Below are 23,973 nucleotides of genomic sequence, written 5' to 3' on the forward strand. Positions count from 1 at the left end.
CCTACAAATGAACATACTAAAATGTTGTATAAAAAAGACATTGATAATTATTATTTGTTGTTTTATTGTTTGAAATTTGCACAATAATCAACTACAATAAAAAATTAAACAACTAACCGTAAATATTATAAAAAATTGGATGTGTGGTTTCGAGTTTAAGATATTCTTTTTAGATATTTTTTTGATAATTGTTTCGATAGGATCGAATCGATAAATTGTGTTTGGGATACACATGGCGCAACACTGCTAGTGGTGGCGTTTTGTTTCTCTATTTTATTCTATAATTATCAAAATAATATTAGGGAATATTACATAAAAAGTTTTGTTTTAATAAATGTTTCAGCTTATCATGCCATGCAAAGCTCCACAAACATTCTTTCGATTTTGAAAGCCGGTGGTCGATGAAAAATTTAAAACGTCAAAGTCAATCAAGTGCATATAAGGGCAGAGGCACACGATGCGGCGCGCTGTGTAGTCCGCGTAGGATTCCAAGCACGTTCGACAGACGGAAGCGGTTACGGACGGAGAGAGCATTGGTATGCAACAAGATGCACCAACTGCCACAAACTGTTGATCACTATGCGCTTTTTGATCGTCACCCGATAACAAGGTTGCTTTTGCCGTGTAAAGGCAGACGAACGGATGCTAATTTTACTTTGTTGTTAAGCTAAAGTGTTTCATTTGTACAGTAAATTATTCCATGTAACTTTACAATACGCACTTATTAAGTACGCAAACGAAATTTTTTATGGCTGCTTTAACACATAAATATTGAGTGGCGTTGTATCCCACTTGTTGTAAGATATATTAAAAGTCTTGGACGTGTTGATAATATAGTATATGTAGATATATTGTTGACATGGTTACGTACAGTTTAAATATTCTACAACATATCTCATGAAACGACTGTTTTGTTACCGGTATGTTATAAATTAAATTATAATTTCTGACCTTGAACCCAAAGCTGATCTACTCTGGAATGTATCTGCGCGGACTTGAGGCCGACGCAAAAGGTGGACAGCACGAGAACGGCGACGAACAGAACCTTCCCCGCGTCGCCCTGCAGAAAGCACCCGAGCACGAACAGCTGCTCCTGCAACCACGCTCGAATCCACAGCGATGATCGCCCGCCCTCGATGTTACCCTGTGGCAGATAACAGACTATGTTACCTTGTGTCAAACATATGACGAGGTCACCTTGTAGCAAACAACAATGTTACCTTGTGCCAGAGTACTTAACCCCGCAGTATTTATTTATTTTGTTTTATTTGTTTTATTTATTACATATTGCTTATAGTCAACCCAAACGCAATAGTAAGACTTACAGCTAAATGAACAAACAATATCAAGTAAATTACAAAAATAAATACAATATGAAAATTGATAAAATTATAAATAAAATACCATAAACAATAAATTATTACAGTTAACGTTAATGAAAAAATAGATAAAATCCATTTTAAATCCATTTTTGAAACTAACACATAATACCTATTACTTAATGCTGCAGTCTCCGGTCAAGGACTCCAGATAGCGTCCTGCGGAAAACATGAATTTTGATTCCGAGCATGCAAAAAGGTCCAACGAGGAGTCAAAGTTAAACAACAGATTTAGATACTTAAGTGCTCGGGGCAGAGGGGCCATCTCACTCACTTTACATCGTGTGCTAGGTACTGCAAATAACCTCATTCTATGAAGTCGCACCAGATTACTTCTAGGTACCATAAAGCCTACCTTGGACAACAAAAATGGGTTGTATATTATTCCCCGTACGAGACGAAACATATAAGTTACAAGAGCCAGTTTGCGTGTCACTTCTAGCATTCTATAATTTACTAAAATAATACGTGTAGTACGTGTCATTTGATATCTAACCCTACCCTAATTGTACATTGTAAAGACATTTGGCCTCCTTTCAGTTATGACTAAGTTCATAGAAATGAATGAATACAATGTGAAGATTGTATTATCTTCTATCAACATAAGAATTGAACTGTTTATGAATGAATACGAATAACAAATAACTAATCGAAAACATTCAGATCGTCGTCACCATGGATAAAAAACCAGTTCGCACAAATATGTATCCCGAGTATGCAGTACAATGTAGGACAAACAAGGAATGCCATAGACGTTCAAACAGAACATCAATAAACTGGCATCGAGTTTCAGTTTATTTACTTATCAGTGTCATCTCTACAATGAACAGAATCCATTCCTTAGCGATGTGTCACTAACTTTTACTTTGAAATCTCCGTTCCCTAATTGAGTCGTCTAAAGACGTGCTTTAGTTTCTCACTTTGAACATTTAGTAGCGGAAACTATGTTTTCGTAGCATAGAATAGCAAAAAAAGCAATAAATATTACAATGCTAATAAAAACAGTTTCAATTATTTTAACTAATAATGTAGTGTGTTTTCGGGATATACTCATAAAGACACGTTTCATTAAAAATCTCGAAAACATTAATCACGCACAGTAGCCATTCCTAAAATGCTGTATCATCGCATTCGGTTCGTATTTTTTGGTTTTGGAAGTTTTATTTTTTGTTGTTTAGTTGGTCGCGGTGGTAGTGGTAATAAGAGCGAGGTTTAAAGAAATAATTTCGTGGCGATTGTGATTAATGCAGGCCGGCGAGCGGCGAGCAACGGGCGGCGTAGCGGCGCGGGCGCTCCCGTGGCGCCACACTCGCCTGGAGCCTTGCCATCACTTCATAGGGTAACCATGCATTGAAAATGGAAGTTCATAGACAGTTTCTTAAATGTTACAGGTAATATTCAATCATCATAATCATCAACCCATTTATATGTCCCACTGATGACCACAGGTCTTTTTTTTATGAAACCAAGTGACGGGCCGAACAAGTCGCGCACCTGGTGGTAAGTGACACCTGTCCATAACAATTGCAGTACAGTGGTACTGCAATTGCTTCAAATCACATAAATCTGATGGACACTGCCATGCCATTGCGCCCGACACACTGAGACATAAGTTGACAAGTCCCATGTGCATAATTTCACCAGCACACTTACCTTTCTTGACCGGAACGCAGTAATGCTCACATTACTGTTTGGCGGCAGAAATAGGTAAGTTGCAGTACTTACCTCGACGAACTCTTTCACAAGGACCTCTACCGCTACTAAATCTCCTTTCAGCCGAGGGTTTAGGCCATAGTCCGCCACGCTGGTCCTATGTGGGTTGTGTATTTCACACGTTTTGTTGTGAACCTTATCGACATGCAGGTTTCATCAAGATGTTTTCCTTCGCCAAAAAATTGATGCTAAATTTCAAATTAAATTTCTCACATAAATTCAAAGAATCATAAATTCGAACCCACGGCTTATGTTGAAAGGCGGTAGGTTAGTTAGGTTTTTTAATTATTCAATACATGATGGGAAATTCAATTTTGTTGTGTTTATATCGTTTTCGTAATCGAACGTTAAAAATCTATGTAATCTATTGGAGTATAATCGTCAGTTTCAGGATAGTCTCATAAGATGTGTTTTAGAATAAAAAATATCCACTATAAATATGCTAAATGCTGGCATTCAAACATTCCACTTTAAATTTCTAATCATCACAATAGTTTTTAACCATTATCATATATATAAAGAGAGTGAGAGAGAGAGAGGGATATATAGAGATTCCCAAAAGGAAGATGGATCATGGTAACCCGAGGCAAGCGGCCAAACTTGAAGCGTCCACTAATTGCATAATAATAACTCAATCGGTGCGCCTGCGCCGTGAGTTGAGGCGATTACGCGACGTCTCTCTCCGCACTGATAGTCCATTCTGTTTAACTATACCGGCCTCTATTCTTTACAAAATCATTTTCAAAACAATTTTGCTATTAGATGAAGAGTAAATGTGGAACGTTCACAATACGGCGACTGATTGTTCGTACGAAAAATGTAGAACTAACATTTGCATGCAAAAGACATAAACGCAGACATCTTTAGGTCAAATCATATATTTTTATGCAAGTTCTTGGTTTTCATAAGTATTATTGTACCTACTATAACTATATTTCTCTACCTACCTATTTAATATTTCTCGTAAGACTGTAATATTTACAGTAACGTTAAAATTCCATTATTACAGTAACAACTGTGCAGCCGCAGCCTGCAAAGACTGGTCATTTACGTAATTATTGCGGTAATGTGAATTTGCTTACTACAAATCTCGTGTACGCTAGGTACATGTATTTATCTCGTGTAAGCTAGGCTAAGCTGGGTATAAATGCCATGGTAGTAATAGCAAAATGTAATATTTTTCCTAGCTTTTTAGATGTTGAGTGCGGTGAAAGAGATTTGGCGAAATATTTAATCAAGTGCCTCGGTGGGGAGGGCTGAATATCTGTGGCAGTGGCACAGCACCTCTTGCGAGAACGAAACGCGACCCCAACACGACAGGGCAATTAAAGCATCGTTAGCGACTTGAGCGAATTCCTCAGTGTTTATTTTCAATCGGCGGTTCTGAGCCACGCCATTGTTCGCGGAGCGAGTTCGATGAACCGTCACTCGCTTCCCGCCGAAACAGACTTGTTTAGCTTCTGACCGTAAATAAATAATCGTAGCAACAATAATGGCAGATATAGCAAGGGCCGTGTGGAGGCGCGGGCGCGCGGAGGGACTGCTGGGCGCGCTGGGTGGGCATGACGTCACGCACGGAATGCGCCCGCGCCGCCCGCGCGTCTCACGGTCCGCGCCCACGTGGAGCGTACGCACCGCGCTGCGCAACCGCCCGCGCTGCATCACCACTCCTCTTCATTCAGCTACTGGGTACGTCACTCAGGTACGTAATCTGTGCAATTGCCACACTTGCCATCTACTACTGTTCAAACGGTATTTCGGTCAATATGCTCTCAGAAAATCTATAATACAACACGGACTCTGCTAAAGTAAACACTGCGGGATTAATCTCATAATCCGCAATGCTCTGGCGCCGGCGAGTTCGCTTCCTGTAGATAAGAGATTGGGCCAGTATGGACACGTTCTCATGACTACCGCTATGGGATAGTCTCTATAAAGATACTGTCTGTTACGGTAGTTTGCCGACCTCATAATATGTATTACGTAGTGACACAACTCATCACAGTCGCCACGCGACGTGGTGATGGTTAGTAGGATATTTATTAGTGATTAATATACAGAGCACTTTATCGTCTTCTAGGAAATTGAGCGGTGATAATTCAGAAATAGTATTGGACATAGGCTGATTCGAGGCGCCAGGGCGGCCGACTTTGTTCCTTATCTGAGGTCAAACAGTCAATACAATTGTCTCAATTTAATTACTCCATAATAAGGCACCCAAATAGTGGCTTTCTGTCAAGCGGGCCATGTTTGCGACGCGTGTGGGCTCCGCTTGAATAGGTATATATGGCATTAGAATAATGCCTTACAATAATTTCATATGGTAACCTTTCTTTTTCTACCGACACGTTTTACAATTAAAGATTTTACAATATTTTAATATTGAATTACGCATTACTTGCACGGTAATTGAATGATCGAGATTGCGCTTGGCGCTTGTTAGGACTTCGGTCCGTTTAACATTAACATGACCAATACATCAATCTTAGCTGTCATGTCCGTGTTGTTTCACTTCGCCAGCAGACCTGCGAGCTGTGTGACACGGACGCTCATCTTAAAGATGCATCATCTACATCGCAGGACCTTAGAGTTGGAGGTCAATAAAATACAAATTGGATGGTATTTTTTTTTACAATTGCTTTATCTCTGATGCTTGCTAAATACATATTAGTTTATGAATGAATTTTGGCGTCGAAGGGCCTCATCCATCCTCTTTCCTTTAAGCAGTTTGTATTGTGTCAAATTTAGTAAGTTATAGGAAGAGGAGGGGTTTTTGACCTCATCCATATCCGCGCCGGCATCCTCCGTGGACCAAAGCGGTGTTCCGGACATCTGCATATAATGGACCGTGGGTGTGGGCCTCCATTATCCCATCAGAATGCATGAGCATCGTGCGCTTACTTGCACCGACTACGGAGAATCGTTTTGAATCTATTGTTACTATTAAGCAAGACTACAAAATAGCGCCGGCGAAAATAATAGCTAACATTCAATAAAATGATCAAGTTGAATATGTAATAATACAATATTATTTCAAACCAGAAAAAATGTATAAAAACGCAACGCAATTTCACAGAACATTGAGGAGCTTTGTAAACAACTTCGAGTCAAATTAAAAAAAAAAAAGAAAGAAAATACGGGATAATTGCGATATCCAGATATGAAAAAGCAAGCGTCCACTCATTATATTTACAACGTCCTACAAAATCCATTACTATAGAAACAAATGTTAATCTACTATGACACCGTGTAACCGTTAAACAAACTTTGTTTTTAGAGCAATATAAAGACATTTGTATGCATATAAATATGAGCAGTCTCCATCAAGGATGCGATCTTTTGGCCAATTGCGATTACATGGCAATAAGCGCAGTGTTGAATGTCAATGACAGTTATAATAATTGCTTTTCTATAAGTAACTTTTTAAGTTATTGAGAACATGCGTTTTGTTAATCTTACGAACTTTGTTAGCGTTATTATGTTAAAAAACAAAGTTCTTTGTTTGTATGTTGAAACAACAAACTTAAGAAATTTTTTATTAATATTTATGTGTGAATGACTTATTTTACTCATAACTGCACCCGATTTACATTACATTGTAATCAGCTCAGCTTTAGTAATGTTTGGTGTTAACCAGAAGCGGAAAGCAACTTAATCTCGAGAAAGTTGCCAAGTTATGTGGACAGGGAACCGGTTTCGGCTGCCATATCGTAGCGATTTAATCGGTAATGCACTAGACTAGGTTACCAGAAATTTTCACTAATAAAAGTCCTATTTCATTATACATATTTCGTTGTTCATATGTTGATAGTGAAATTCCGGTCTTTACTAAATATCAACGAGTCTTTTTTCTATTATGATTTTATGTTAACTGTGTCAATTTGTGTCAGTTGTCCTATATTAAGACTCATGTTGAGCTTGCGTTTGCGGTTAAACAGCTGTTGCAGCTACTGGCACAGAAGCGAAGGGCAGTGATGAGGAAACACGTGAATGTGCAATCATGTGTGGAGGGCCACGTGTCGCGCTGGCCTGCCGCTGTCGCTGCCGCAGATAATTTATGCCGTAATTCGATTCCAGAAATGCTGCCAACGTTTATGCGGTTAACCTCTGCTGCTGTGCTACAAAATAGACCTACGTTGCTGGGAGATCACACTGCCTACATACATTGTTCTTCCTTTCGGAGCTGTGCGTACGGAATGTGTTATTGCGGTATATGTACTTATGAATGTGATTGCATCTTCGTTATAGTAAACAGTGTCAATTTGGTTTTCTCCACAAAATACACAGAATTTCAAAATAAAGTTACACCTTTGAAAATCGTGGGTGTACAATCATTTATAGGTCTCCGGCACAGCTGCCGGCCGCCCGGCGCGCTCAATGTTTGGACGAGGAAAGACGATATGTGGGAAAAATAGGTGCGACAGAGACAAGGCATAAACCTTCGAGAAAAGGAAAGAATCTACTTGTTTACCAAGAAGGAAAGGGATGAGCGATCGGAAACCACAAGATCTCTCAATTCCACGAGACGATCTCTGTGCGGTCCTGCCAGACATAAAACTTTGTAGAATGGAATTTTTTATTTTCTTCGGAATAACTAATTTTGCATTTTAAACGTTTGCAGATAACTAATGATTCAAGTTATGGGAACAGATGAATAGTAGATATGGAATACATTTCTGAAATAATTATGTAGTGACCGTTTGCAAATTTTCGATAATGACTACGAAAACACAAAATTAATAATATCATCTTTACAATCTCGTGCTTGTTTGTAACCTGTCTTATCTCTTTGAGAAAATCGAACCAAGCTTTTAGAGCCTTTTATTTATCAACAATCTTTTAAATGGGAGTAATTAGTAATTTAGATGAATCAGCCAGCAGTCTTTTCATATTCCTGGGAAAGATTGACTCGGTCATAGTGATCTTTGGTGGTCTGGAATTTCTATTCTGATAGATTTATCAGGCTAGGCACGTTGATGTCTCTATCGACGCCGCTGCACTGGCGTGCGCGTGCGCAGCCAGTCGCCCCCACCGCACCTCGCCCGCTGCGCCTTAATTGCTTCATCTTGCATACGGCCGGCCACGCTCGCTCCTACATTATAGCTAACTGCCGTAAGTTACATTAACCTCACCACGAATTACAGCTGTTTTTATATCTTCTCCAACGTTTTCTACATTTGCGTTTATATTGTCTTATACTACACGTATAAATTAAATTGTACTAGGTATGCGTGATTATCATCATCGTCAGCAAGACGTCGTTTAGTATGAATCTTTCCTTTTGGTACTTTAGCTTTTTAAAAAGTATTTATTTATACGAAACTTCATATCCTTTCAAATCATATTCCGCCGCCTGTATTTTGTCATAAATTGACAATAACAATTACAGTTCACAAGTCCAGGAATTGAGTTGTCTCAAGTTTTCGATTGAATCTTTAAACGGGAAGGTTTCGCAAATGGGCTGTCGGGGGTGGCGGACCACCACAGAGTGCGGCCTTCTAGGAAAGCGCTACCTTCCCCGAACCCGTCTGCCGGCTGCCACTCCTCCAGTCTCGAACATTTCAATGCTCTCTATAAAGTGGAAAGCCGGTGCCGACACGGTAATAATAAATTACCCATTCTCAGTTTTTGTACCTGGGATGTACGGTTACAGAGTTGGTTTTAAGATTGCATTGAATGTTTGTATACTGTGTTTTTTTTTTGTTTATTTTTATATAAGTATGGGGCCCAATACGGAGCAACATAAAATGTAACAAAATAGATAAACAGAAGTAATTCCGATTGAGTATTGCCTAACATACAGATTTATTATGGTAAAATGAAAAGTGTATACATATAAAATATGTACTATTTTTCATTACCAGTATTTTCAGTGGCCTTTAAAAAACCGCGCGGCCTTGATAGTACGCACGGCGACCGCTAGTCAGCGCCACGGTCGAGCCGCACTACCGCGTTCCTTGACGCGACTGACATTCGCAGAAAAACAATCACACGTGCAATATGACAATCGTAACATGACACTGCATTCAAGTGTAGTCGCGAATGGAGTGAACACTGCACCTTTTCAAGTTCGGAGAGTGCTAGAGCCGCATCCACCCAGCTGGTGCGAATGTAAAGGTCGCCGCTGTGGCGGGCCTCGGCGGCAGAGGGAGTCTCGTTTGCGACAGTTGCTATCCGAGGATTCGAAGGAGCCTCGGAATTGGGAGCCACCATGATCTCGGGGCCAGACTTGTCACCAGTATCCTCATGAAGACGGCCGGAGTCCGTCTGGCGGCGCACGCTGTCATATCACTCGTCGCCACATAACCACACACATGCACACCCTGATCCTTCACTTCTATCCACCACAGTAACGTTCGAAACGCGGCCCGATACACCGAGCTTCGAAACTACAACGAGCCGCCAGATCACGTGTCGTCACTGGCGCGACTCAACCGATACTGAATCAAGCACTGCTCGAAAGCGTAGACAGAATGTTTGTTGAGCCGCCATCATGATTCTACCGGTCATGTTGCCGTTCTGAATGCCGAACGCGGTCGAACGTTTCCGGAGACACTCGAACGAAGTCGCCTGAGGACCACACACGTGTAGAGGGTATCTCACTCTCATGATGAGACGCAGAATCCTGAAGGAAAGGAGATGAACTCCCGTATGGCAAAATAAAGGAATGAATGAAGTTGCTGGAAGAACGCCACTGCACTGGTGTCATCAAAAGTACAGTTTACAAATTTACACTCTAATACATACACGTAGTTAATTTATGTCAGACGTTGAAAATAATAATTAATATGTTCTGCTTAGAGATTAAAACGAAAAAGAAAGTTTAGTAAAACTGGCTGAGAATAACACCATAGATGATGAATAATTTAAAGTTATATCTAAAAATAGTACAGATATAAGCAAAATGATTAAGAACGAAGAAGAGCTTTTAAGGCCGAGTACGCTCGACTGACAAAAGTCATTACATCCCCCACAATTACCACAAAGAGAGGGCGTTTGCTAGCCAAACATTCCCTCTGTATACAGATAATAAAGGCGGATCAAACATTCGGACGCACCATATCATTTTGTTTACAGAGTTTTCTTAGTAAAAAGTCGGGCGAGCGCGCCCCAGGGCGGCGGTGCGCCTTTGAAGTGGCCGGCATAAAGCGCCGCCGGCGGTGATTTGACTAATGAATTTATTTAGCGGGTGTGCCGCCCCAGCCTCCGGTCCTCGCTGTGCCATCGCCACACCACCATACTACGATTACCACTTCTAGCTAGGACACTGATCCATTAGCATTACGCGTTCTATTTCAAATACTATTAAAGCAAACAAACTATTACTTTTACTTATTATATTGTATAAAGAGAATAAAAATATGAAATCAAATGAAACTATGACAAATAAAATGGCTCCACTAAAGGAAACCGTTAAATAAAAAACAAAAGCAATCGGAAATTTTGTTAACAAACTATCGAGATAAATGAAATTGCTATAAAAATTACTGAACTCCACAGTCATATTATTTAAACACGTAATAATAGTGCTTACAGTCGTTTTACGACTACATTTACTCGCATGTGCCAGAAATAAAAATAATAATACAGGTTGCAAATAAAAATACTGGCCATTATTGGAAATTAATGTCTGTGATACAACGCAGCGGGAGATTAAACATAAATGAGCAACTTTTTTACAACAACAATAAGAACCTAAATTACATTTACATACCTAAATTGCATAATTACTGAGGCACTATGAGTAAACAGCACCTTATACCAGTTTTAGTAGTCGTAAAACAATATACCAAGCAATAGAAAGCAGTACAATAGTAATTACTGCATGAGATGTATATAAGTGAATGCTTTATATTTGATTATGTAACTATTTCTTTAAAACAGTTAAAATGCCGTTATTTTCAACTTGTAAGGAAAATACTAATATAAGCTACAGATTCATATGCGTATTTGTAAACATTACAGGGTAATTTTCCAGTTATCAATTTTATGTTTCTATTTTTAGATAAATACTTACATGATCATTCTTGGACAATGATAACAAATAAATAAAATGTACCAGATTGAGTTCTTAGGTTTTCGCGATTGTTACACATAGGAAATGAAACTATTTTTCCGGATTTAAATCGCGTATATTTGTTTTTTCGAACAAACCGACGTTTCGTCAGTCAACCGTGTACATGGGACCTGTAAAGGGCCCCGAAACGTCCGTTTGTTTGAAAAAAGAAATATACGCCACCCAAAATCCGGAAAAATAGTTTCATTTCCTAAAATGTACTAGAGTTCCCTTTATAGTAAAAAAAAAGAAAAAGTGTTATTTTTCAAGAATAAATTAGTTTTTAAATAAATTAAGTACTAGATAAAATTAGTACGTATACATGAAATAAATACTTGTATATAACATTTTAATTTACGAAAATTACATAGAAGGAATTTGGTAAATATTTATTTTAAACTGTAATCGGGCCATACGAATAGCATTTTCAAGTAAAGCCAATTTGAAATTATTGAAACACGCAGAACAGAATGGAAGCAATTTTTTGTAACTAATATATTTTATTATTATATTATTTTTAATTTTATTTTTATTATATTTTTTATATTTATTATATTATATAATATATAATATAATAATTAACTCTATGTCAATCGTGTAACGTACAAACTAGATACCAAAAAAATGGGTTTATTTAGTTAGTACGATACACAATTGGCATAAAATTAATTATGCTATGTACAATTTCCATTTCAATTTACAAAAATTAACTTCCGAAGAAAAGAAAGAACAAAATATATATTATTCAACATAAATATTAAAGACTCTTAATAAAAACATTCAATCACAAGACGTAATAAACACAATCACAATAAATAGTACAATCACTAATAAAATCACAGAAAAAAAAAATTAAATTAAAACACAGAATATTCTTATTTAAGGCGAGTTTAGGAGGTGAGGATGGGTTGAGGATGGGCGTCTCTCGTGTCCCGCAATCCACGCAATGTAAATTAACATGAATTAAATAAGAACAGACGGAGAAAATTTGACACAAATCCAACGTCGACAAGCGCCTGATGACGACTGACGGAGCAGCGGGCGGCGCGGCGTGTCGTTAAATAACTATTCATGGGTTATGAATAGTTATTTAACGACACGCCGCGCCACCCTGACTAACTATTCATAACCCAGTTAGGCTACATGAAAATTTGGACACATTTTTGTGAAATTGAGAAAAAAACATAAGATAATATTATTGGGGGGGCCTCATTAAGTGGGAAAAAATAGAAGCGTTAATGTTTATGTAATGTGCGTGCTCTATTCACATGTCACTTTGATTTATGTGAGTATGTAGGCCATGAACGCAACCGCGACTTACCAGGAATCTACAATAATTTAACCAAGTACTGGGTGTTGATATTTTTCGTTATTTCGGCAATGAGGTTAATTGATTCCATCCAATATGTACGAACTCACTCGCAAGCGATCGCACAATCCATCTATCATTTATCATTTTTATTAGTTCTTTTAGCAATAAAACTTCTACATTCTATCAGATTCTTATCAATGAAAGGTGAACAAACAGTACGTCTTTATGGTCCTTCGGGCCGGATAAAACATAGGTACCATTTAAAATGTCATAACTTCAAGAACTCGATTTTGATATGGAACAGCTGTTTGATTTTCTAGATTTGAAAGGGATCCCTACAGTACCTATATGTTGTTCATTCATATTGACGAGTAGATCTAATTAATTCTGTTCGAAGTTAGTAACTTTAGTAGCAGTTGAGCTCCTTGTGAAAGAGTTCGCCCAGCGAAGTACTTTACTTTAAAGAACGTACTATACTACCTTACCTATTTCTGCCGCCAAATAGTAACGTTATCATCACTGTGTTTCGGTTTTGAAGGGTAATGGTGCTAGTAAAATTACAGCACATGGAACTTTTCAACTTGTGTCTCAGGGCGACGCCGACGGGTGCAGTGACAGTACAGTACAGTAGTAGCGATTTTAAGTTCTAAGCGGCACTGCAACTGTTATGGACACGCGTATCGCTTACCACCAGTTGCACGAATTATCGTCCCGTCATTTGGTAACGTAACAAAATAAAATAAATATATACTTGGGCAATTTATTGTTATTGCTTTACGCTTTACAGGTACATTCTATTTAATATAGCGAAAACATTACTAGATAACTTTAAGGCTCTACTCACATTGGTGCAGAGTCGAAGCGTCGCGTCACGTGGCGACGCGCGACGTCATATTTGCATAACACAAACTTGTACCTTAAGAATGGAATAATAGAGATGAATATGCTATAGGCGAAAAACATGACGCGTCGCGACGCTTCGACTCGGCACCAGTGTGAGTTGAGCCTAAGTGTTATCACTATATGTTCTAAGAAACAAATCAATGTTAAAAGTATTGAGTTCTTAGGTTTTCGCGATTGTTACACATACGCGATTTAAATCCGGAAAAATAGTTTCGTTTCCAATGTTAAAAGATTTAATCAAATACTCTAAATACTTAGCCTGGTTTCTACTTCAATGTTTTCTGAGTACCTATAAACATAGTTCATTATTTTATACGTCGTAGCTTTTTTATTTATACAACTTGGGGCTTACACTAAAGAATCGGCCGTTCTAGTCCTTTTTTGCGTCATCGAGCCATAGGTGTAATTCGATAACTGACACTATAAACCCCACCGACGACGGTGCAATAAAATAATCTCTAGCAATCCGATTAACATCTCAAGCCACACCTGATGACAATTCGATTTCACAGTCTTACCTTCCAAGAACTAAGCGAGGTGTTAAAGGAACGATAGAATCGACTATAGAAGAATACAACGTCAATGTAAAGGGAAGATATCGAAATATCGCACCGCTACTATTATAAGTCCTGTCAGATATCATATATCTGCATATTAGTAGCAAAAAAAGTGCATTCTCTCTGCGAAGCAGCATTTAAAGTTGAATTTCGAAAGTAATGTGACTCGTAGATGTGTAAATGTTAGTTGGTTTTTGTAAGGGTAGTTTAAAGCAGGACATTTTGACACTTCGGGCGAAGGCACAGCGGGGTGTCCATCTATACATCTTCTGGGAACATCGCGTGAGGTGCCCGATTGAGACCACAATGTGGAACGATTCAATTATAATCCAGAAATATGTGAGGCAATAATAAATAAGTCTATTGTGCTGCTGTATTTCAAAGTGAGATGAAAAAAGTGACATGCGCGTTTTACGATATCGTAAAAATAAATTGGAATTGTATGTTGTTAAATTTGTCTAAACTCTGTATTTACGATACTGCTTGAACACTCATTTATAATATTCTTTAAGATTGTTAGCTCTACAATAAGCAGGAATTCACGTTATGATAAAAAAGTGTAAGTATTACACGTAAATTCTAAAGATTGTATCAAATAAAATTTGACAGCGCCCTTGCAAGCAATTGATTGATTCATACATATATAATGCATTTCTCATTCCGCTGGTCAAGTGATCCATCTCCGTCTGACACCTAAGTTAAGTATAGTTTGCTTGCACAAAATAGTATCTTGAATAATGTATTTATTATAGGAAATTTCAACAGAAACGGTTAGGTAAGTTTGACAAATTTTTGTACTCCTAATAATCGATCCCGGATTAGGACCTAAAAGTCGTCAAATAATAATTAAAAAAACAAAAAAATAAAAAATAATAATAATTAAGTACAGCAATATGGTAAGTTACAAGTAAGGAAGAAAGATACACGGAAAGTAATGAAGAGTTTCATTGGGTATAACTAGTGAGCGATGGGGGAAACGAGTTCTTAAATGGAGACCACAGTTCGGCAAACGTAGTGTAGGACGCCGTCCGGCCAGAGTGACAATCTGCTGTCAAAAAAAGCAAATGATGCATTGGAAGAGGCCGGTATCCAGCAGTGGACTGCAATAAGCTGATGACGGTGATAATTAGTTGTCTTTGTGACGTGTTCTGAGCCGATCTAATGTAATGATTGTAATAAAAATTTTAATGATTATTATTTTATTATTTATTATTTAGCACTTTAAGTAATGTAAAGTAAGTATCTTGATAGGTTAACTTCATTAAAGTACAAATATTTTTCCATGTGGATTTTAAGTAACTCATTAAGATGAAAGTTTACATAAAGAGCATCATAGCACCCTAACCAAAACATGTCACATGCGTGGGGTTTTTAAAATGCGGGGCATTGACACTGCGCTCGCCACTTTGAGACATAAGTTGGCAAGTCCTATGTGCCTGTAATTTCACCAGCACCCCAACCCTTCAAAACTGGAACGCAATAATGCTCACATTACTACTTGACGGCAGAAGTAGGTAGCAGTACTTCCCTGGACGAACTATTTCACGAGGAGTTCTACTGCTACTAAACAAAGTGTTCCTACAGGTCGCAATGGGTGGGACTATTTCGAACGATACTCTATTTCCATATGATCATATTAAAAAAAATACGTTATTTAGCCATTCCAGTCAGGCTGTACTTTAAAGTCGGCTGTGGTTTAAGGATTTGGCGACAGGTGACGAATTTACGACGTCGTGGCACCCGCATGCGTGATTGAGTCGGTCAAACAATGTAAGTCGGTACCCTTAATATGTATTATTTGTACTTTGAAAGTATTTTTTTGTGTTTGCTGTATACATACATATGTATAACGAAGGTGAATGCTCTCTAAGTTTTCAAGTTAAATGCGTAATAGTAGTTCCACTATAAAAACCCTCTGTGACTACTTTTTCAATTTTACAAGTGAGGGAGAGAACCCTTCCAAAATTTTTTATTTTGTATTTGAATCGTCAAGTTTTGAAATCAATAGATTTCTCAGATTATTTCTGTACACAGTGGACATAGGTGGTTTAACAGGTAAGCATTGATATTATCTCACATTATATAAAGTAAAAAAGTGGATTTTGAAAGTAGTGTCCTAAATTTGGTTTTGGACAGTTGTTTAAACATCCGTTAAGCGAATTACAAAATAATTTTATTCACTCGATTCTTTTTCGGAGCTTTGTTTGAAATGTGTATATTTTATTTATTTATGTTCAAATCACACAGGTATATGTTTTCCAAAGATAATATTTCCACATCCTTACTATTATACAACTTCAACACGGTGGAAGTGCGCACACGCAAGTGACATGTACGTCGTCGATGGTTTTATCGCTGTCGTAAAATCACCAAAGCACTGCCTGCACAATGAACGTAAAGTACGTACATGTACAAGACATGCGGATATTCTCATATCTAGATAGCTAGATTTTATCTAAAATAGGCTGTTATTAAAATATATATATAATAATTTCATTTAAAAAAAAACATAATATGATATAATAATGAATATAATGCAGGGTTTGAAATTAAGACATTTATTTCCTTTGATAATTATCCTATATATATCCGATAATTAACCATGCTGCTGACGCTAATTCATACTTTGTCTCTTTTATTTTTTACTAAAAAAGAACAAGAGTGCGAAAAATAAATAAACACCAAGAGAAATGTTTGGGAAAACGATTTGATTTGAGACTTAAATTTTGACATTTGAGACCTTTGGATACGTCTGTGATAAAACACATGACACGACATTGCTAGCGGTACCATTTTGTTGTTTCAATTAAATTTATAAATATAAAAATAATTTATCAAGGTACATTTATTATTAAGTATAATCTATGATAATTATCACTTCGAACCTTGATGTAATGTAATTTGTTATTTAAAACCAATGGCAGACAACTGCGTCAACTAGTAGGTCTTAAACTAGGAACTTCAAGTGCTATGAATACCAAAGCAACTAAATTCATTCCACACTATTGCCCAGAACACCCAGACTTGGCCACTTTAAAAAAGTTCTTTTCCCAAATTGGTATTACCGCGAATCGAACCCGAGACCTTCTCATCTAGCGTCTAATATTACATCAATCATGCCAATATAACGTGTGTTTGCTCAATATGCACAATAACAAGTTGTTGGTGCTGTACATCCGTGTCCAGCCTTACATTCTACTTTTTAATTTTCGTTCTCTTTTGATATTTCCGTGACATTCAAGTTCGAGTCTCTAAATCAATCACTCTCTATAAACGTTTATTAGTAGGTTATCTAATTAATATACGAGTATATAAACAAACCTTATAGTAGTCGAATATTTGAACGTATAATGCAAAAGTGTGCCAAAATGAATAGACATTTACTGTCACCATAAATTGGGACGGACGTCGGCGTCGCCGCGTCGTAAAACGTGTTTACAGCATTATGAATGGCCGAAACAATAAAACTTATGCGATTTACAGTCTCCGGGTGAGTCAACGGTATCAACACTCACGTCAAGTCACGGTATATATCATGATGACTCTGAATTTGACGTGAATGGGAATTTAATTAAGTGACATCAAAGGACATGAGACACTTCTGTTCCTTATTCTATTTGTTGTATTAGAGTTCATTGTGCAAAGTACATGTTTACTACCTACGTATATTTTATATTTCCATTAAATTTCAACCAAAGCTTTATTAGTAATACAGCTCCTAGTGAAAGAGTCCGTCCAGGGGAGTACTAACTACCACCATACCTATTTCTGTCGCTAAGTAAAGGTGCTGGTAAATTACAGGCACACGGGACTTTGAATTTATGTCTCAGGGTGACGGGCGCAGTGGCAGTGCCCCTCAGATCTTTGCGATTTAAAGCTCTGACCGGCACTGCAATTGTTATGAACAGGAATGTCGCTTACTTATGGGGTGACTTATTCGTCCTGTTACATCATCAAATTCATTAAGGTTAACTGAGACCCAAAATTGACGTTTTTTTCTCACGACATTAAAGAATACGAATACAACTTGTTGTTTTTTTTTATTGATAATGAAAACAGAATATAGTCATAGTGTCTATGGAGCCCGAAATACGATTCATTAAAACTACGCTCAATACAAAAAGTCACAGAGTTCCGCAAAATTTTCATTTTTTAATCAGTTCATCAACGGAAAAGTCATGGTCATTATTATTAGAGATACTTATTTCAATAAAGTTTTCTCTCCCGTATTCCGTAATAAATACGTTCAGGGACTATGAACTCATATTACAGTAAGAGAGAATACTTTATTTCTAAAAGGCATGTGTTTAAATATCGTTGAATGAATTTGAAGCTCACCCCTCAGCGTCTATCTTACATGTTTCAAACCCTGCGCAATCACGATATCATTTCAGGTATTTTGTTCGTTTTCGCCGTTGTTGGCTGCTGTAATTCATCTCTTAGATAACGTTAAGATTCCATTTCAAGTCAAAGTGTGCGATTGAGCGCGCGTTTAAAGATGTTGGAAAGAAAAAGAAAGACCAGGAAAGGAACGCACCAGTTTCACGCTATCTGTCCTGACCCCGATTCAAAACTCTTCGATATTTTAACCGAATCTTTCGATTGGATATCGTTCTCGAATCGAAGGGCGCTTTCCGAGCGATTCAGAACATTCCGAGTTAAACGTTCCATTCGGATTCGGATACAATATCGTTATCCAACAGAGTTAGTCGGTGAAATAGAATATAAGAAAAATTAAAATACTTTTATATACATTTCATAGACTTGAAAGACATAAAATACAGGAATGCATTAATCTTGCATTAAAATAAATTAATAAAATTGAACAAAATCCAGTCTTCATTCAACATAATAAGAAAATTACTTTCTTGCTTTGTAAACAATAAGACGTTCGGTAACTGCATTCGATAACTGTGTTCTGAATTTTTTCGAGTAATCGTACAGTGCGACGTCGTTTCGCTTCGGTTTCGAATACCACAGTTTAAGGTTCGATTCGGGTGTTGTGAATAAAAATGAAAAGAAGTCGACAACTGAGTTATCGTAAGGTTTTGAATCGACCCCCTGCGCGATTAATCTTTACATGGACTCTTTTTCCGTTGTAACAAAAACGAACACGAGCTATCGCACGCGAAAGAACGTTAGCTTAAAACATTTCAAACAGGTAAGGCTTTCCCGCGCGCTACCCTGTAGGTTCCTGATCACGCGCGATAGAATGACTGTGCAAAAAGGGTTATTATTAACTTATCGATGCTGTTGCACTCCTTAAATCTTTGATTTATGTCCTATTTAAACAACAACTCTCGAAGTTGCAGATTGTAATCAAAACTTAAGCTAGTCTCATGTTCCATGTTCTGTTTTTCAACTATTTAATAGCACTTGTGCAAACATATGTATTTACGTCACATTCATCTACCAGTTGCGTAAAAACATGAAACAAAGTTACCTTGTATTTAACCGTACTTGAAAAGTACCGCACACAAAAATGTCACTACTTTTCTCGCCGTTATATGGGATAAAACCAAATATTGTCGGTACTCAAAATTGTGGAATTGAGAAAACACAATTTGAAAAAAATAAATATAATAGTTATAAAATATTATATATAATATGTAATTTATAAAATGTATCTACTTTTCAAGTTCTATTGAAATTGGTTGCCGGAAAATGCGCGAAACTGGTTTCATTCCCTAGTTTGATACCCTTAGAAGTGGAACATTTTCCTCAAATTTAAATGGAACCAATACTGCGGTACCCTCTTTGCAACAAAAAAATCGGGAATCGAACCTGGGACCTCTGCGTGGCAGTCTGGCATGGTAACCGTTCGGCCACCGAGGCAGAGTTATCATCAATTAGAGCGATCTATTTCCATATTTTTATTTTTGAATGAAAGTAAAATGTAACAAATTGTTAAATGTCATAGAACAAAAGTTGTTGTTAATAATGTTAGTACTAATCATTTTAATTCCTAATACAATCCCGCGAGATTGATAGTATTTTAAAAATTAACCCTGTATATGTTGAACATTTACTGCTTAACTGCAATCAGATCGAGTCGAGAGCCAAAATATTTCTTTTTTCCGAATTACATAATTTATATTTAATAGCGGTCGACGTGGGTGGTCGCCGAGAGCGCCGTTTAATTGGATAAATTGCCGATTTAGACGTATGATACGATAAACGGAATCGAACAAATTGTACAACAATTGTGCTCGCGTCTTTTATTGTGTAACAATAGTGCGTACGTAACTAATATAGATGTAGGCGGGTTATATAAATACATTTTGGAATTATATCAATGTTGTGCGGTACGAAAATTAAAAATAATAGAACAAAACAAAATATAGAGAAAATCAAAGGTCAAGAAGCGTGTATATAACAGTCTCTTCCAGGCAACTCTGGAGTGACAGGATGAAGTTAAAAATAATTATTCACACTCCGGCACTAATAATACGCATATACCGGAACAATGAAAAAGTAAGAATGTACATACAACTTTTTTATATAAAAAGTTTGTGGAATTACATCTATTTGCCAATGAGTTAACGGAAAGTGAGTGTAACCCAATAAAACGCTTTATCCGAGGTAGAATATTTTCTGCAATTTGGAATGAAACTTTTACTGATGGTATACTCTTTCCAACAAAAAAGAAATCGTTTCTCAAATGTCGGAGTAATCGCGTAACATACACACAAAAAATACACTAATAAAAAAATATAATAATTTTTATAATTTTTTAATAATACACTCTATAATAGGTTAATAAAGTATTAACATTTATATTTTAATAAACAAGAATTACACATAGAGTAGCATTTAAATTTACATGTTTTAAAATCGACTTGGTACAGCTTTACTCGGCCAAGAAGTTTAACATTGATTAAATCAAATTGTAATAAATTAAAAAAAATCTTTTTTAACCTAAAGTTTACGACATGCAAAATCAACCACGAACCACTCGGCAAACTGTATTAGTAGGCAATTTAAACAAATTAATGAACAAAATGGAATCGTCTAATTTTTTATTCTCAAATCACACCTGAAATGGAAAGTAAAATAACCGGTCAGACTTTTGAAAACAACACTGCATTATTTTACGGATTACTTTATTATCCATTTATAATCCACTAACTGGTGCCCTCGACTTGTCTGCGCAGAATAAGAAATTCGAGTAGCCTGCCTAACATCCCTATTTACCTTGAGGGTAATTGGTCAAAAACGCTGAAACTTTGTATATTTCGTACAAAAGGCATAAATATAAATTTTAAGTCCCTTTTTATAACTCACTTACTAGAGTAATGATTTAATCTCCGTACAAAGATTCATCTCCTATTTCACCCTTTAAAATTTGTGTGACAAAAAGTCCTATGTCCTTCTCCTAGGTTCCATTTATCTCTATACCAAAATTTATGTTTAAATTTAAATTTATGTTTATGGGTAAACGATTAAACAGACTGCAAATTCGGAATGTTGGTGCGTGCAGCCTTGAAACCTGTATACCTGCACACTTTTGTTTGATTTTCATTAAACTTTCTATTTTAGTGCCATACTTACCTATGAATCTACAAAAAAATCTACCTATAAATCTAAAAAAAAAGTACATATTTTCAAGGCTAGCATTGGGAGACAAAGTGAAACAAAAATCTATCTCCAAATCCTATCAAAGATAATCAAATCGTATGAAGTTGCTATTATAGTAGCGATGCCGCATCGTGGGTGGTCCGCTGACGTCTCTATGGCCGTGCAGCTAAATGTCCTTATAATTCACTACATCTGCCACTTTGCGTTGCTAAGGTGACCATATTGCACGAGTTTTAAAGAGTAATTATTATTTATGTTCGATTTTTATTACAAAGGATAAAAAAATATACAAAACGGTCTAATAACGCACACACTCAACATAGCCCCGCACTAGGGAAACCCTGTGTCGCGGGTGCCATGGACACACACATTGACAACCACAAATTACACCCAAACTCACGAGAAAAATAATTGTAGGCCATACAACTATTTCTCCCGGCCCGGGAATCGAACCTGTGACCTCTGCGTGGTAACCGTTCGGCCACGGAGGCAGTTCTGGTCTGGAAAGGAAAGAAGGAAAAAAAAGGAAGGAAGGCAGGTAATTAAGTTGGTAAACTTTAAAATTCTCTTCGAATGTACGTGAAGTCATCATTGTCATCAGCGATCATGCCATCATAATCACAGCTGGACATCTCAGTCTCTCCCATTGCGTACCATTTCGCCCTGGCCTCAGTTAGTCGCATCCATCCGCTGTCAGCAGCCTTTCTCAGACCGTCACTCCATCTGGCAAGAGGGCGTCCTACACTTTGTTTGCCGAGCCGTGATCTCCACAATAACTCGCTTGCCCCATCGATTACCAGTTTTTCGACAGATATGGCCAGCCCACTGCCACTTCAGTTTGCTTATTCTACCACGTTACTTATTCTACGTTGTCGACCTGGTTTTCTGTTGGGTAACCTCATTTCGTATCTTGTCCTTTAGAGACATGAAGCGAAATGAAAGTGTGAGTGATCACACCTAATACGCGTTGATCTATATTTGTGGGCACGCATTACCTGATGTCTTTTCTTAGAGTAAATCCATCTACAGCTGTTTAAGTTGTTCGCATAGAATATGTTAGAATGTATAAAAAATGTCCGCCCCTTATAATCTGATATTTTTAAAACTTTAATGTTAGTTACTCTTTCATTGTGATAACATACACAACTTTATACATACGCACACACTTACACGAGTTAAGGGTGCTAAACAATGTTTTATGATGTTCGTGAGCCTTGCCGTTACGTAGTACAATGAATTGGCGTATATGGTAGGATCACTGAGGTTGTTACAAGTTTGCTGTGCCGATTTAGATTAATGAATTAATAATAATAATAATAATAATAATAAGGTGCTCACTCCTAGCCCAGCACTAGAGAAACCATGTAACGCGGGTGCCTTGAACACTCACATAGATAACCACAAATTACACCCAAACTCACGAATACCGAGTGAATTAAATGTAGGCCATAAAAATATTTCTCTCGACTCGGGAATCGAAACTGGGACCTCTGCATGGCAGACCAGCATGGTAACCAATCGGCCACGGAGGCAGTTAATGCAGTTATTGAGACTAGCTTTAAGATAAAAAAATACATTAATTCAACGAACAGCCAAATTACAAGTAGTTCTCTATAAGGAGTCACGATAAAACTTGCAAATACAATGTATAATCGAAACGCAGCGAGCGAAGCTTTTTTGGCATCCACTCAAATTGCACGAACTTTTTTTTATAATATCAAGTGACGGGACTAACAAGTCGTGCGCCTCATGGTAAGCTACACGCCTGTCCTTATGGACAACTGCAACTGTTATCAGTTGCAGTGCCACTCAGAACTTTAAACCGCTACGATCTGAGGGGCACTGACACTGCGCCGGTCACCCGGAGACATAAGTTGACAAGCCCCATATGCCTGTAATTTCACCAGCACCCTTATCTTTCAAAACCCGAACACAGTAATTGTAACATTAATGCTTGATGGCAGAAATAGGTAGTGACATTGACCCTGGATGGACTCTTTCACAAGAAGCTCTAATGCTACTAAAGTTACTAACTTTAAATATAATTAATTACTCAGTCGTTTCTCAAGTAACGTGCAAGAAATTTGAAACGTGCATAAAAGTACAATTCTACATGTCCTGACAAAGCCAAAGTATTGATATCCATCTGTGAGCTGAAATAATTGAGGTCAAATGTCATCATGTTAAGTCTATGGGAATAACATTAAATAGTAAATATATCTCGCACAAATGAGCAAACCAGTGAAAAAAGACGGACTGCGGCGTTTCAATGGCGAACCGACATTCCACCAAGTAATAACACAACGTAGTTAGCTTTGGATTGCCGTGAAGCTTGTGTTGTTACTTACTGTTGGCGTTTGGGCGTCGCATGTTGCTTTTTCTTGGCGGAACTGACTATACTGAAAAAAGTGGGTTTAGCACTCTTAACTCACGCGTTTGCACATGTGAGGGGCACTGCCACTGCGCTCGTCACCC

General features: G+C 37.4%; 1 protein-coding gene across 1 annotated transcript in view; it reads right to left on the minus strand.

The window, feature by feature from the left end:
* The window catches only part of LOC113230251 (protein patched), a 31,631-nt gene extending 22,116 nt beyond the window's left edge, over positions 1-9,515 (minus strand). The window contains exons 1-2 of the mRNA XM_026464093.1: positions 9,153-9,515; positions 952-1,144 (exon numbers count right to left, since the gene is read on the minus strand). Coding sequence (XP_026319878.1) covers positions 952-1,144; positions 9,153-9,305 — 346 coding nt within the window. The 5' untranslated portion in view covers positions 9,306-9,515. The remainder of the gene's footprint in view (positions 1-951; positions 1,145-9,152) is intronic.
* Between the last annotated feature and the right edge of the window lie 14,458 nt (positions 9,516-23,973).

This window comes from Hyposmocoma kahamanoa, unplaced genomic scaffold (assembly GCF_003589595.1).
Source record: "Hyposmocoma kahamanoa isolate Upper Pololo Valley unplaced genomic scaffold, ASM358959v1 63, whole genome shotgun sequence".
Lineage (NCBI taxonomy): Eukaryota > Metazoa > Arthropoda > Insecta > Lepidoptera > Cosmopterigidae > Hyposmocoma > Hyposmocoma kahamanoa.